This window comes from Topomyia yanbarensis, chromosome 1 (genome assembly GCF_030247195.1).
Source record: "Topomyia yanbarensis strain Yona2022 chromosome 1, ASM3024719v1, whole genome shotgun sequence".
In the NCBI taxonomy this organism is placed as follows: domain Eukaryota; kingdom Metazoa; phylum Arthropoda; class Insecta; order Diptera; family Culicidae; genus Topomyia; species Topomyia yanbarensis.
Window position 1 is genome coordinate 66,848,787 of NC_080670.1, and position 15,462 is coordinate 66,864,248.

Below are 15,462 nucleotides of genomic sequence, written 5' to 3' on the forward strand. Positions count from 1 at the left end.
ACAGCAATTGATTACTGATGATTAATAAAAGTTATCGTGTCAATCGAAGCGGAAAATCGCTGATCGATGGCAACGCCAGCTTATATCGCATTTCCGATTGTGGTTGTTCATAAATATAGCTAACGATTATGAGTAGTGTCAGTTTTCACTTCTAGAGTGCACACGGTGGTGAACTAGTGAATATTCTCAGCAATGAGCCTAGTTAGTATGGGATTGCTGATCTTTGACTTGATGTTAACATTAGCCGCCGATACACCCGTCCCTAGAAGAGATGATCTTTTTCCTCCACGGGAGGCATTGGAATTTGCTGCAGAACCGCATCGCTTGTGTGTTGCTGAAACCGGCGTTAGTGAGGCTGCTATCACAAGATTCAGCGATGCCGACATTTTTGAAGATGACGAAAAACTGAAATGTTATATGAGCTGTGTTTTCCAAAAGACAAATGTAACGGATGCCGGTGGAGAACTGCATCTTGGAAAATTGTTAGATATGGTACCGAAGGATTTTGAAGATATTGCCCTGAAAATGGGTGGGAAATGTACCAAACCGAAGGGTAAAAATGTGTGCGAGCGTGCTTTCTGGTTCCACAAGTGTTGGAAAATGGCGGATCCTGTGGTAAGTATAATTGGATTGTAAGGGACCATACACAAATGATGTAGCGTTGTTTTGGGATTTTTATTCCAACCCGCTCCCCTCTCGCAGCATTTCGTCTAATAATTCAAACTGTCCCTGTGGCCGACAGAATGAACATCTAATTTGCTGGGTTTCTTTTAAATTCATGTTGTGTGTGGTTCTCCGCTTTCAGCAACATTCGGCCCGTAGAATTGAATCTAGAAATCGTTCTTTTTAGTTCATTGTCCCGCAGTTTCTGCAGTTTGATTGCGAATGATGATGCGTTTATACTCCAATTTACCAAAACTTAAGACGTGAATTAAGCCACGTTAACTAATGGGAAAATGTACTTTTGCATATAAAATATTTAAAATAATCCATAAAGAATTGTAAAACGATCCATAAAAAAGTTGTTCATGTTCCATAAAACAAAACTGAAAATCCTTAAAACAGTGTGAATGATCCAAAAAAAGGGTGATTTGATCCATAGATTATGTAAAATTCAACCATAAAATGGTCGCAAAAGAGCACTAAAATAGTAATAAAAGAACAATTAAAATGAACCAATGCCCCATAAAAATATTGGAAATGTTCCCTAAAATTTTGCGCCATAAATTAACTGACATTGATCCATAGAATATTAACAATGTACATTAAAACACGTCGATATCTTCCATAATATCGACAAAAATGTTCCACGGTATTACAAAATGGAGCAATAAAATGTCAGAAAAAGTTCTATAAATTTGATGAAAATGTTCGCTAAATAATTTTTCTTGGTCCATAGAAGATGTAAAAATTAACATTAGACATGATTCATATATCGAAAGTTAAATTATGGTTCATGGATATTTACAAAACGATCCATAAGAAAAGAAAATGTAAAACGACCCATTAATATGTGCTTATGCACTAGAAAAAAATAAATTTAATGAATTCATGCGAAATTTTATGGTAAACTCCAAAAATAAGTTGTGCTTAATAATTCTCATAACAGTGACATTGTTTTAACAAGTGAGCTTATACTGGGAGCTAGTGTGATGCGGCTTGGCCGCATATCCGAGGCCTAGGACCCGAAGCGGCGCAATGCCGCTGAGGATCCGTTGGACGAGGCATTGATTAACCCGTAGCTGGAATTGCAAGCAAACATGTGGTCGTCTCGTTTGCCCGGTTTACTTAAACATAGGGGCTATAGCTAGCTAAAAGCCGACTGAGCGGCAGTGAAGTCGGACAGTGCACAAGAAAGCGATGTGGCGTAGCCACATTAGTCAGTGTTCGTGTATAAAGTGTCCGTTTTCGCTTCAGATAGTTATTCAGATAGTATTTGCGACTCATGCCAGCCTGTATCAGTGGTCTAATAACTCTCAGCGCTCTAATATCATAAATACCCTGACGTTTAAAGAGTTGCCATAATGATTTCAGGTTAGCTAAGGTCAGTTAGCTGACTAGTGGGATACGGAAGCTGAAGTTTAACTATAATGTATGCATTGTTTGTTGTAGTTTGACATTACAACCAAATGTAATAAACTTTATTATTAGTTCGAATAGCAAAACTTTCGAAAAAAAAATCATATAATTTTTCGCAAGCTTGGAATTCCACGAAACGGAAAACTAGCTTAATCGCGTGAAAGATTACTTGCATGTATTTGGTATCTCTTTGGCCTATTACCCTGGTGTACAAGAAAACATCAAACGAAGTGCTGCATCGTTCGTGCATGGCTTCTACTGGCTAAAGAATCGCACATATAGGGTAGATGTACTATAATTCGCCCCCCTAAAGCATTTGTTTAAAAAAAAACCGAGAATTTTTGCCAGTATTGAACTGCTACTACTAATTTGATTTTATCATTCTTTGCAGGTATCATATAATAACAAATAATCCTGATTGAAAGTTATTAAAAACATTCAATTAACGGAAAAATAACAATATTCTGAATTAAGATCTGTTTTAATTTTCGTCCCCCCAAATTTTATCTTCGCCCCCCTCTTGCTCTATTGTTTCGCCCCCGTGCTTCCAGGCACAACTTTATTTATTATGCTACAATATCACAGAATAGGCAATAGAGAAAAGATTAGACAAATCCAGGTTTTGTTGTCAATAGCCAAGTATTAAAGAAATAATACATTAACTTAAAAAAGCTTGTATTCATTCTATCCATTTACGGTTTTGGATTCAAGATAGCCCATTTTTCCAGGTCAAAAACTCTACAACGGGTGAAAGGGATAAACCATTCGTTAACTAAATAAAAACGACTAGAAAAATGTTCAAAATACTTGAAAAATCAGGACACCCCAAAGCTTCCCTCTACCAAAATAGTTACAGTAAAGATTGACTGATTTTACCATGAAATGCATTTGGTAACACTTTTTTTCTTAAAAGTTATTTTCGAAATGCCAGCTGATATTCTTTTTGTAAATCGTGTATGAAACAGTTACATTTTTTGTAGTAGACTGGAAGTAACAAAAGCATTTCGTTTAAATATTTCGAATATTTCCAAAACGACTTCAGATAGGGGAACATGGGGAGACTTGACTAGGTTTTCAGCTAAACCCACATAAATCTCTAAAAAAAACCTCCGATCCCACAAAAGATGTAATGTAATGGGCAAAGTTATTGTGTGTGTTCATGATTTTTTGCAAAATTTTTAATTTAATTTTTAAAGGTTTTTCTGCGGTAGTTTGTTTTTTTTTATCAAGTCTGGCCACTGCGGGGAAGAATTTTGAAAAATCATAACAAAAAATAATGACGTAAAACATACTGTAATTATTTTTTTCCATATTACCGACAGAATTAGGTAGCAGTAAAAAATATAGAAGGGTTACGTTTATTAAATTTCGATTTTTTAATGCATTTCTTTTTAAAGATTAACTGTACTGCTTACATTGCATGTTCACACGTCACGAAATCAGTCATATTACTGCTAACTTTGATTACTAATACTAAAATATATAGACTGATGTTTGAGGTGGGATTTTTTTTTGTGGCGTGATAAACATTAACAGTAGTTACCAAATCATAGTAAATATCAGGAATTTGGTATTTTCTTCAGCTTATTGCGACTTGGTCAAGTCTCCCCATAAAATCTTGGTCAAGCATTCCCAACATTGGTTTTTGCGTTCAATGCCGTTCAGGTTTTAGTAATAACTATTTCAATGTTCAAAATCATTTCACTGCTTTATAAGGAATAAGATGATATATGAGTACTTTAATAGTAAATTGTAGTCGAGTAGATATGTCCATACAAAGTTTGAAAAAAAAAATACATAATTTAATGCAAATTTATTAATTACGGAATATTTTCTATAAGGAAAGAATTTTTCATTCCAATCTTTTAAAATTACCTTAAGGGATCGAAACAAGTACAAAAATATTTTTGAAAGAATTTTAAGAACCGAATAGAAGACGTCATAGCCAAAAATAGAATCTTGCGCGTGGTCAAGTCTCCCCATGATTCACTTATATTAATCACAAACAGAAACTCCGTTGTACTTGTTTTCAATAACCTTAATAATACTTTCCAAACGAATTAATTTTTGTCTTGTTTCTCTATAAGCTATTAACAAGATGAATGGAGAGGGATTTATTTTGATAGGTTTTGTCTTCCTTGTAGACGCTCGAACCTGCTCGATATGTTATATACTTTTTAGAATGCGCATATCATGAATATATAGGGAACCCGTAGCTATTAAGACCGCGAGGGAATCCCTCGATTTCTCAGAAAATCGTAAGACTATTTGACTGTCGTACATTTTTGTGGAAGCGCCATTCTAAATCATTAGTTTTGACAGGTGAGTCTCATGAATTAAAATAAATCGAAGCAGTGCAAATGATTTCTATTGCTTTAAAAATAGCTGAGGTTTCAAACTAACAATTAAGACCTTTGACCGATAAATTATTTGACGTTCTCCCACCTAAAAGGTCGATTTGGTTAGTTAGGTTCTAATAGCCCCGGATTCCTTTATATATTCCTACAACTCCAAGCAATACGTTTGTGAAAAGTTTTAAAAATACTAAGTGAGATTTTTTGCATTCGAAAAACGCGAATAGCTCTGTAAATACAAGCAGGGTAGCGTATTTTACTGTCTACATAACTTTCTAAAACATTCGAAATCGCTCCATAAAAGAAATTGTGGTGAAAAAACTGTTTTGAGTGACGTTTAACAAACAGCGCCTTATATCTCGAAAACCAAAAGTCTCCGAAAGAAATCTTCGTAGCATGTTTTTCTACAACTTTACTGAAGGGAGTATTCTTCTATCTGAATTATTGAAGAAAATAAATTTCGTAACTCACTATTAGGGGGATCAATCATCGATCTGATAGGATCGGGAAAAGGGTAGTTTCATTTCAAGAAATTTCCTAAGAGACAGCACATAGCTAAAATCAATAGTTTTGGCGCAATCAAAAAAGCTCCCTTATTGCTTTGGATCACTGTGGAACGGGGCGAAGATAGAAACCCATAGAAAGAAAAGAATGCTATATTGGATTTCGCCAGGGTCGAAGATTAGAATTGAGTTTCATTTTGCATTAATTTTCGCCACTTTTTTAAATTGTTCAAACTTAATGAAATAATGGTAATAATAGCGGATTTGATATGTATTCCTGCGATGCTCAAAATCATTACTATCGAATATTCTAAAGGTCAATCATAAAATCTATACATTTTTCCCAGTGACAAAAATCATGACCATTTTTAGTTTTCAGGAAAATTAGTGCTCTACAGGTTTGACTCCATTTATGATTAAAAATATGATATGAACTATTCTTATTTAAATTAATGTAGTTTGCATATTTTAATCGTCTTAGGTTGTTTTTAAATATTCCACAAAAAGTAAAGTCCTGATCGTAAAGCAGATAGAATTATTTGTAGTTGTTCTATAAGGGGGCGAAAATTGGGGAGGGGGCGAAGAATGATACGTCTACCCTAACGCATTGTAAAGCTATGAGAAGCTTTGGAACACGTGATTCGTTATCTTTTTGTGATTTGGTGTACAGAACCGTTTACTAAAATCGTGATCTGGTTCCTGAAATCATGATTAACAAACCTCTTATTCATAAAACTAGCTCACACAAAAAATGTACATGACGTTAATTCTAAAGTTTAGTTGGATTACTGTGTATGTTCCCTGAACATATTTGGTTTTAGCTATGCTTATTGTTCATAATTTGGGGATACACTGGCTTGCAATAACTATATCTAATAAAAGAGCCGACAGGTTAACGATGTTCAGGATTTCATGACCTCAGTCGCAATTTTCGTAATTTCTCTTTGCGTTATAATGATACTTTATTCATAAGTTTACTGTCGCATTTTTCTGGCAGAGGAGTATGATATATATTAATGATTACAGGGTCATGATTTTCATAAAGTCCATTCACGTTTTCGTGATATTTTATTCTGGAGTCCGACAAAGTAATGTGAATTATATCATGATTTTAGGATCTTAGTTACGATTCTCGAAATTAAAGCACATTACCGTGATATTTTATACTTGAACTTACTATCGAATTTGACACGTGGAGTATTGTGACTCACGTTCATGATATCAGCAGTTTTCTCATGATATTTCTAATTTATCTTAGTCTTATCGTGATATGTTAGTTTTGGTTTACTATCAGATTAAAACATCCGGAGCAAGGTACGTGACAATATGAACTGGATCACGAAAAGTGTAACCGACTCGCGGTATTCCATTTTGGGCGCTTTTTATCGTATATTTGTCCCGTTTTCTATGTGATTTCCTATCTTCGTGGGATTAGCTTGCGATCATGGGCAGTATATCACGAACACGATTTGTATCTTCATAATGTATTTTTGGGGCCTTGCGCAATTTTTGTTTCCTATCGGACATCATACTGAACCTTATCAAACGAATAACGATGGTTGCGGTCTGGTCGCTAGCAGCTGGTCACGATATTCTATTTTTTGAAAAAGTCGTGGGACACAAATGATGGCATGAATATTATTCGAAATGTTGTGAAATTCTTCACGTGAATGTTTCGTGTGCAATTGAAAATGAATCGAGAATTTTATGAATTTGTGGACTATTTCCTGAGCACGGTATGATAGTTATTACTAGTATATTACGAATCATGAACCAGTTCACGTATCAATGAAGAATGTTTTATTTTTTGTGAACTATTTCAAGAGCATGAATGGTTCTCCGAGACTAACCTACAAAAAAACATGAGCCAGTACACGAATACATGTAAAATATTTTACAATTTTCTGGAATATTTCTTGCTCGCGAGACATGGAACTATGTATAAAGAATTTTCCGATTTTCGTGAAAGAGTTCACGAAAAAATTCAGATTATGGTATTTTGGATTCATTTAATCAAGAAAACCAGATCATGATCTCCATGCAATAAATCATGAATCACTTCACGTCATGTAGTCGGGCTACGTTAGAAATATTCTTTTTATATCAAGCGATGAACTATGCATCTTTGCATCTGTGTGGGTGAAAATCTTGCCCAGATTAACGGATTTTAAATAGTATACTATGGAAACACATAAATAAATTTGACAACTTTTTGCCTTTCTCATATAGAAAGGTTATGCAATCACTCTGAAAAACGTCAACCTAATCCCGACCCGGAGGGCCGAGTGTCATATCCCATTCGACTCAGTTCGTTGAGATCGGAAAAAGTCTGTATGTGTGTGTGTAAGTGTGTATGTATGTGTGTGTATGTATGTGCGTATGTGTCAAATAATGTCACTCATTTTTCTCAGAAATGGCTGGACCGATTTGCCCAAACTTAGTCTCAAATGAAAGGTGCAACCTTCCCATCGGCTGCTATTGAATTTTGGATCGATCGGAATTCTGGTTCCGGAATTACGGGTTTCAGAGTGCGGCCACACAGAAATTTCTCATATAAACTATAGGAAAAATTACAAATAGAATTTTTATTTTTGATGCTAAATGTCTTCAAGGTGCATAAAACGTCGAGATTTGATGCAAACTCGAAAAATTTTTGACGACGATTCACTTTTTTGGATTTTGGCCCTTTTTTGCCTTTCTCATATAGAAAGGTTATGCAATCACTCTGAAAAACGTCAACCTAATCGTCAACCTAATTTGGCCAAATTTTTTTTTTGACTCGCATAAGGTTTCTGGATTTTAACAGGGGCGTAGTTGATGGCTTAAGGAGAGGGGTTACACCCCCCCCCCCTCTATTGTTCACAAAAATCTCCTTAAATCACCCCTCAGACCACCACCCCATCCAGCCCTCATACCCCTCCCCTTCAACCCCATCATCTTTAAACCACCACTATATCACAAAGCCTACCAATTTAAACTGGGGAGTCGTTCGTTCATGGGACTTTGGCCCTCCTCACATACCCACCCCCGCATGACAAAATGAGTTAGCAAGCAGATAACATTGATCTAATGCTGATTAGGCTAATGAAGTACGATATTTTTTGTTTCAAGTGTTTCACCGTCGACACGTAGCTCATCAAGTACGTGGCTGGCAAGCCATTGTGTATAAGTGCAAAGTGTACTAAGAATGTAATGGACATTTCCACAATTATGTTGAACATAAAAAGCCTCCGTGCCATAGTTTAGAGAAATGATAAAGGCACAATTGCACCGCTAGGTGGATTAAAACAGGTTTTTTTTCTTGACAATGATCTGAGCCGATTAGTGGCTGAGTTCTAAAAATCCTTCAACAATTCACAAAACGTCCGTTTCTCACATTTTCACGGTGTTCTCACAATAATACGATTTTTTAAATATAGTGAAATTGTAACACTAAAATAAAGTTGCGTACAGTTTTTAGGTTGGACTTATATGAATCCATTGGTAGTTTAAAAACTGGAATCCATCAACAATTCAAAACACTATAAATAGTAAAAATTATATCACAATTTCGTGACGCAGATCGAATTTCAAAATTTGGTTTTACACTTGAGTCATAATTTCTCAAACGTCCACCCAAATTAGGTGAAATTACAATTTCGATGAATTATCGTATTATCGGTTTAATTACCGGTAGTATTGCAAAACCAAATCCAGAAGGCCTTTCGAAAAAAACTCTTTGACCTTAATGTTGACATTTTTACCCGCTTTAGTTTTAAAACAACGAATTTAACTGTCGTAAGACACAGATTGTTCGTGGTTTTTTTCGATTCAAAAAAATGTATAATTTTTTGAATCGAATTGTAAATTTTTTGAACAATTGTTTATGATAAAATAGAATAGAAAAGTGTTCTGACCCTCTTTTCAGATTGCTTGAATGGTTCACTCACTTCAAATGTAGTTATTTTGGATTGCGCCTTCAGTTGGTTTTATATACAACAGGTTTTCTTCATCATTAACAACCTGTTGAAAGACCCACATTTTATCAAATCCCAACTGAAGGATTATTGAACTTTTTCCGAAAGTGACTTTTCTTGCAATGTCTGTAACTTAAAAAGCATACTATTGTCATTCTCTTAGCTACAGCAGAAAGCTGCAAAAATGTTCACCTGGATCATTCAGTGAATCAATTGAGAATCATTTCCTAAACGTTATTGCACAATGTTGAATGGTAAATTGCCTACCGAATCATGTTTTCAAACCACTCAGTAGTATATTAGGATGCGTTTTCTGATCACGAAAAGCATTCAAGGCAAATTTTTCTGAACGTCTGTTTTTTATTACAATAAATATCTTAGATAATAGAAAAGGTGATGAATTCCAAGTCAGTTTTTATTTTTCTATATACTCTAATACACTACAATTATTTTTAAAGGTATACAAATTAAAATGGAATACTTATTCATGAAATTAGTTCGCGGTTAAGCAAACTATTTTAAGCTTTAATTAGTTCGAAAAAATAGGACTTTCTTCATGTTCAATACATACACATGTTCAAATGGACAAAACTCTTTGTTAATTGCTAAATGACTGAAATAAAACTATTCTAACCGTTAAAAATGTTAGCAGATTCTATTATTCTAATTACACTCGAATTGTGAGAAATTTGGTGATTAAATTTTTACCTTGTTCAATTCAGATTGATAAATATTTAACACAGATATTGAATGTACACTTAATTTCTAGTTTCCTTTTTTTTTATTTCGACTATGTTAGTCACATTTTCTTTTTTACATTTTAACGACATTCAATTAGCTAGAGATTACTGGGTAGGGAAAGTTATGAAAATTAGAGCCATAGAACTCAAGTGAGAGCAAGGATGTGAAGTAAACAGATCGGAAAACTAGAAGTGGCAGGGTCATTAGAACAGGCTTAATATCGAATCACCCGAGTTCACTAACATGTGTCCTGATAAAGGTAGACGTGTCTATCTTTACCGTGACAACCGACTTAATTTCTAGATTATCCTTTCAATTTTGCTCGGGAACCTATCTACCGCATTTTTCCAATTTTTTGAAGCAATGGAAAGCGATGTACGTTGATTTTTGTCGAGATTTCAATGAAAGTAGTTGAATATTTCAATAAAATAGACACAACATTGCAAAAACAATTCAATAAAAAATTAAATCCTAATTCAATTAATCGCTAAGAAAAGAAGTCATGAAAATATTGAAAAAATTTAAAATAATCATAAAATATTTGTCCGAGTTACATTTTCAGCAAGCTCAAAAAATCGAGAGAAACGCGTATGCAGTTTTCAATATTCTCGAGGAATCATTTAGAGTAGTTACGGGAAAATTGCAAATCGGAACATTTAGATATTCTTGTTCCCTTCCATTACTTGCCACACAATTAAGAACCTAAAAAACATTTAAAGTCCACAAAAAATCGATTTTTTAGAAACTCTAATGTGATGTAGCACTCATTAAGATTTTTACATGTTTTTTTCCCACTCTTAGTTTATTATAATAAAACATGTAGACAACTAAAAATATCTCGTACACATGACTAAATATAATTCGTTTTTTCGTTTACTTTTCCGATCGACATGTATAACTCTGCAACAATAATGATAACAATAGATTCCTAGAGATAATTATGACTAATCTTTTCAAACGTCTTTTCAGCATTATTTCCTACTTTAATCAACCGTTTATGGGCAGCTGATTGGAACAAATTAATATGAAATGAGGAAAACAGTAAGCTATACAGAAATTCTAACTTATCGTGAAATGCTAAAAATAAAATTGATTTTTCACTAAACTTTGGTTTCATTTCTGATAACGCTTCTTTTGTTTTTGTGGAAGAATTATGATTAAATTCCTTGACTATAACCGCTGTTGTAATGCAGCACGCACTACCGTACTGTTTTTGCTCACACCTGGCTGCTGCTGCATACATAGAGTATCATCTAGAGGTAATTTTGGTGTACTAAATTCGATTTCGGTTAAACTAAGACGCTAGTTTGAAAATTAGTTAATCTTGGGTAGTTCCAAATGTTTTCTTATTTCACAAAAAGTGAATTTAATGAACTTCTCAGCACAGAAAACTAATGTGGGGGCTGGGTGATTTCGATTTACTCAAGTTTGGTAAATGTTAAGTGAGATAGTTTCCTGAAATTACTTGTCGATGCTCAAAAGAATTTGAATCCTTCGACAAAAAAAATAATTTCAAGGCTTCCATAGCCTTTTAAAAATTATTTCTCATGTGCTGATTTATTAAAGTATGCATTTGAAATACTTATGAAAGGGTTTTCTTGGAGCCCAAGCAACCAGAACTTGAAAGCTGCTTAAACCGCTATTAGAACATAAAACGTACTGAAAAATTACTTAAAACGAGAAGCTTATGCAGCTCCCTTATACGAACTTTTGGTTGCTTGGGAGTATTTGATAGAAAGTATTAAATTATTGTTTTATTCATTTATTTGTTTAGTAGCTATCGCCAAATAGTTAAATAGTGACCGGCTTGTTTGATTCTTGATGGAGAAGCTAGTGTGAAATCATGTCCTTATATGCACGCTCAGTGTATTTGGAGTATCAAATTATCGTACGACATTTGCGAAACAGAATCCCTCAAAAAAAAATCTATAATGGCTGTTTTGACTACTCCTAAGTTTATTTGGCTTTCCATTTCCAAAAACTTGCCAATCTAATCACTACCATTCTATCGTTCAAATCTTTCCTGACATCAAATTTAAATAGATGCTGTAATAGGTTGGAGCCCATTACAGCCCACTCCGACAGTTCTGATAGCAGCTATTGTGAATCATGACACAGCGACGACGAAAAAAATGTTATTGTTCGGTGTATTTTAATTAAATTCTTCGTCGACCATTGTTCACAGACGGAAAAAAACTCAAACTCTGCAACTATGTATATGTCACTGCGTCAAGCAGAGAAGAAAATGCTACCGTAATGGTTAAGCAAAAAATATAAAACGCCCTGGAATCCCCTTTTGGTTATCATCTGGTTTTCCGAGTAAATCAGAGCATGATTCTTTTTCGAATGCAATAAAAATGAGAAGTTAATTGCAAACCGTCCCCAGAATGAAACTTAGGAATAATGCATATGGAAACAAAATTAAAACGAATAGAGGTTCTTTTGATTTATTTAGTTGATTTTTTCTGACAAGCTTAAAATAGGAAAAAAAATCCCGTTTGAAAACTGAAACATCTGAAAAATACCATCGCATTACCTAGTTGCTCTCAAATCTATTCCCAAGTACGACGAAATGTCCTATCATACATACTGAACTTGGAAAACTTTTCTGTTTATATTTTACTTGAACTGAGTTGTTCAAAAGTGCAGAACTGGGGTCGAAGTTTAAAATTGCACAGTACGTCTATTTACCGAACTTTTATAGACTGACTTCACCAGATCACAGCAGTTCGAAATAAGTCCTAACGAGGCCACAAAACATTTCCCTCAATATAAAACCTTCATAGCCTTCAAAAACTTCGGAATCCTTACTCCGTCGATACTGCAAGGGTAAATGTGTCGTTCTGCAGTTTTGAGCAGCAACTTTTTGCTTCGCCGTCGAAATTACCAGCTGAGCTTTTTAACTGACTCTCGTTTAGTTCGTTTTCACAAGAGCGCATGAAAGCGGAAACCGGAAGGATGGAGGAATGAAACTTTTCCGTCTTTGCACTGCACCCACTAGCAGGTGGGAGGTCTCGTCTGTGCAATCGTTTTCGATGTGGTATAGGTGCTGTCTTGCTAAGCCCACGTAGTAATGAAGGTTGAAATTGATGTTTTCAAGTACACCTTCGTAAACAGCATACGTTTCCCTACACACTTGACGATGTACCTACCTACATACATACATACACTGGCTGTTTCGTTCCGGCAACCACGTTGGCCATATCTGTTGTTCGAAAAAGCCGCAACCAACTTTATGATGCACTCTAAACTTTTCCTTTTCTCCACACGTAGTTAGCTAGAGGTATATGCTATGCGCCAAATGCCGAGCTTCTGGACCATGTGTTTGCTCTACTGCTTTTCGTCGAGTATTAAAGCGGAGGAAATTGTTTCGGTTCTATATTATTCTAGTAAATGTGCCTTGGCTTCGTGTATGCATTGTTTTGTAACATTGCAACAAGATCTCCGTCTACTGCACAATGCCGAAGTGGATAACCCAAAGGAACACAGTCGTTTTTTTCTACTGTGAACGGTAATAACGGTAGAAATCCCAAAGGCAAACATGAAGTGAAGAACAAACGAGGTAACAACATAATTTTTATCGAGCAAGGAAGCGACCGATGGAAAGTTTTTCTCTCTGCAATCGAGTCGTCGGTCAGTCAAGTGGGAGTTGTATCTGCAGTAGGATTGATTTAATAATACATGATTACTTTTTGCTAGTATCTGCGGTGAAAGTTTCACAATGTAGTGTATTCTGATTTGAGGTACCCACGAGAGTGAAAATTCAATTTCATTTTTTAAATACTCGATGTGTTCAATGCGTTGTGAAGGAGATGGAGAAGATTGCAAAAGATTTCTAAACTATAGAATAGATGAAGCAAGAACATTAGATATTTATTCTGTTGATCCCGATTTTATTTCCTCTTTAAATGTGTTTGTTCGTTTTAGATTTAAAAATTATTGCGTGCATTCTAATTGTAAATATTTGTATTTGTAAAGGGTAAGAAATTGGTCAAACAAGAATATGTGTAAATCACTTTTTATTAAATATTCAAATAATATTTCTTATGCACGTTCAATTCGTACAAAAGAAAGAAAAATATTCCCTAAAGCTTCCTTTTAAGTGAATGTGAAATGCCGAACCTTTCGTTTGACTCCTTCATTCACTTTCCTCGCCGCAGAACACCAATTTGCTTTAAACTGCATATCGCTGTCTTTTTGAAGTTCCACTTGACGATTGCCCAATATATTTCTATTGAGCGGAACTCTACGTGTTAGGAAGGTTCACTGCCCTGGGCACTATCTGGAGGTTGTTACTGGCATACCACATCCATAATGGCACGATGCCAAATCCAGCCATAACAGAACAGAACAATTATGTTGCTTGATGAAAAGCAACAGCCGTTTTTCCAAGCACTTCTCCATATATATTTCCTAGTTGATGGTCCCGGTTGCGATGTAAATTTCCCTCTTTAAGCCATAAAAAGAGATGGAATACCAAACGAGATATTTCTTTTCGATCTTATACAGCTTAATGTGTTTGAAAATCTCTGCCACCTTTCCTCTTCCAGTCCTCTTCCAGCCCATGAATTCGTTTAAAGTCTGCGTTGACATAGGTTTCGAAATCTCGTACCACGCAATCCAACTTCGTCACCTTGTACAGTTTCCGCGATCATTCTCTAGCTGACTTGTTTTGCTTCTCGTCACCATTTGGAGTCTCTTGCTTCGATGTAATTTTTATAACTGAAGAACAACTGTCAAAATCAAACAATAGGTATGATGTTCAACATATATCTGGTGTGAGGTTTTTCTATTCACGATGTAAAAATGGGTCAAGTTGAAGTTGGCCAATTTTCGGTCGAAACATCCTTTTTTAACCCGTAAATGTTAATTCGAAACTAAGTAGGTAGGTACCCAAGTAACAATTGAAGTTTTATAGCACGTTACAAGTACAATCTAAGTTTTATGAGTGTCTAAAAACTATCATAAAACCTCAATTGTTACTAGGGCAGTCATCCCTGAGAAAATTGAGTAACAGGAGCTTAACGCCACACTCGTACCTACTACGAGTTGGGGACCTGTTCAACCTCTTTAAAAGACATATAAATTCGAAAGTAGCTCTGTCGAAGTAAGTCGGTGCCGCTTCCTCTAAGATTCTATCAAAGATTCTAGCACAAATCACCCTAACCCAACAGAGTGCTAACCGGCATATTGGGATCAACGCCAGTAACATCTTGACTACGGAATGCTGGCCATAGCGAACTTAACGGACGGGACATGGATCACGAATTGGACGGCGACTTTGGGCTGACAGTTGTACTGTTTTTCTCCCTGAGTAAGGAAGTATGCCACAGTCTTGAAACCGTGAATGGACCAACGCTGCGACTGCCCCAGCCTCGGTAAAACCTTACCAGGCATCCAGGAATGTTCAAAGTTCGTCACTAGACTCGGTGGAAGTCGGTTCATCTGTAACATTCTTGATTAACTCTCAAAAAGGCAAGGGGTCTCCTGGCCTGGCTAAATACAGTTCTCTAGTTTCAATGATCTTGTAATTTGAAATACAAATGATCGAGCGATTTCGGGCTTTCGAATCTCTCACTGATAAAACGACAAAAATGATTTTGATTTCAATGGGTCTTAGGAACGATGCTTCTTGAAGTCACAAGTTTAGCTTACCTTTTTGAGGGTTAACGCCGATCCGGCTCTGGTTGAGTACCCCAATGATGGATCGTGTTCAACTCTCGATTAACCTAACTGCTTGCACAGATAAGCAATGTATCACAATATTCAACTGCATACAACGAGTTGAGATTTCAGTCTGGAGAAGACCAGCATGAAGATATTAAAAAA

General features: G+C 35.5%; 2 protein-coding genes across 3 annotated transcripts in view; one reads left to right on the top strand and one right to left on the bottom strand.

Annotated features, from left to right (window-relative positions):
• LOC131677846 (serine-rich adhesin for platelets) overlaps positions 1 to 15,462 on the bottom strand; it is a 694,115-nt gene that overhangs the window by 184,660 nt on the left and 493,993 nt on the right. The window lies entirely within an intron of this gene.
• Positions 153 to 10,738, top strand: LOC131677850 (general odorant-binding protein 83a-like). The gene is made up of 2 exons (XM_058957915.1): positions 153 to 615; positions 10,603 to 10,738. The coding sequence occupies exons 1-2, from the start codon at positions 193 to 195 to the stop codon at positions 10,618 to 10,620; spliced, it is 441 nt and encodes a 146-aa protein (XP_058813898.1). The 5' UTR covers positions 153 to 192; the 3' UTR covers positions 10,621 to 10,738.

What these genes read in the sequence shown, in the direction of transcription:
- LOC131677850 (XM_058957915.1), top strand. Translation starts at nt 193, where the DNA reads ATGAGCCTAGTTAGTATGGGATTGCTGATCTTTGACTTGATGTTAACA.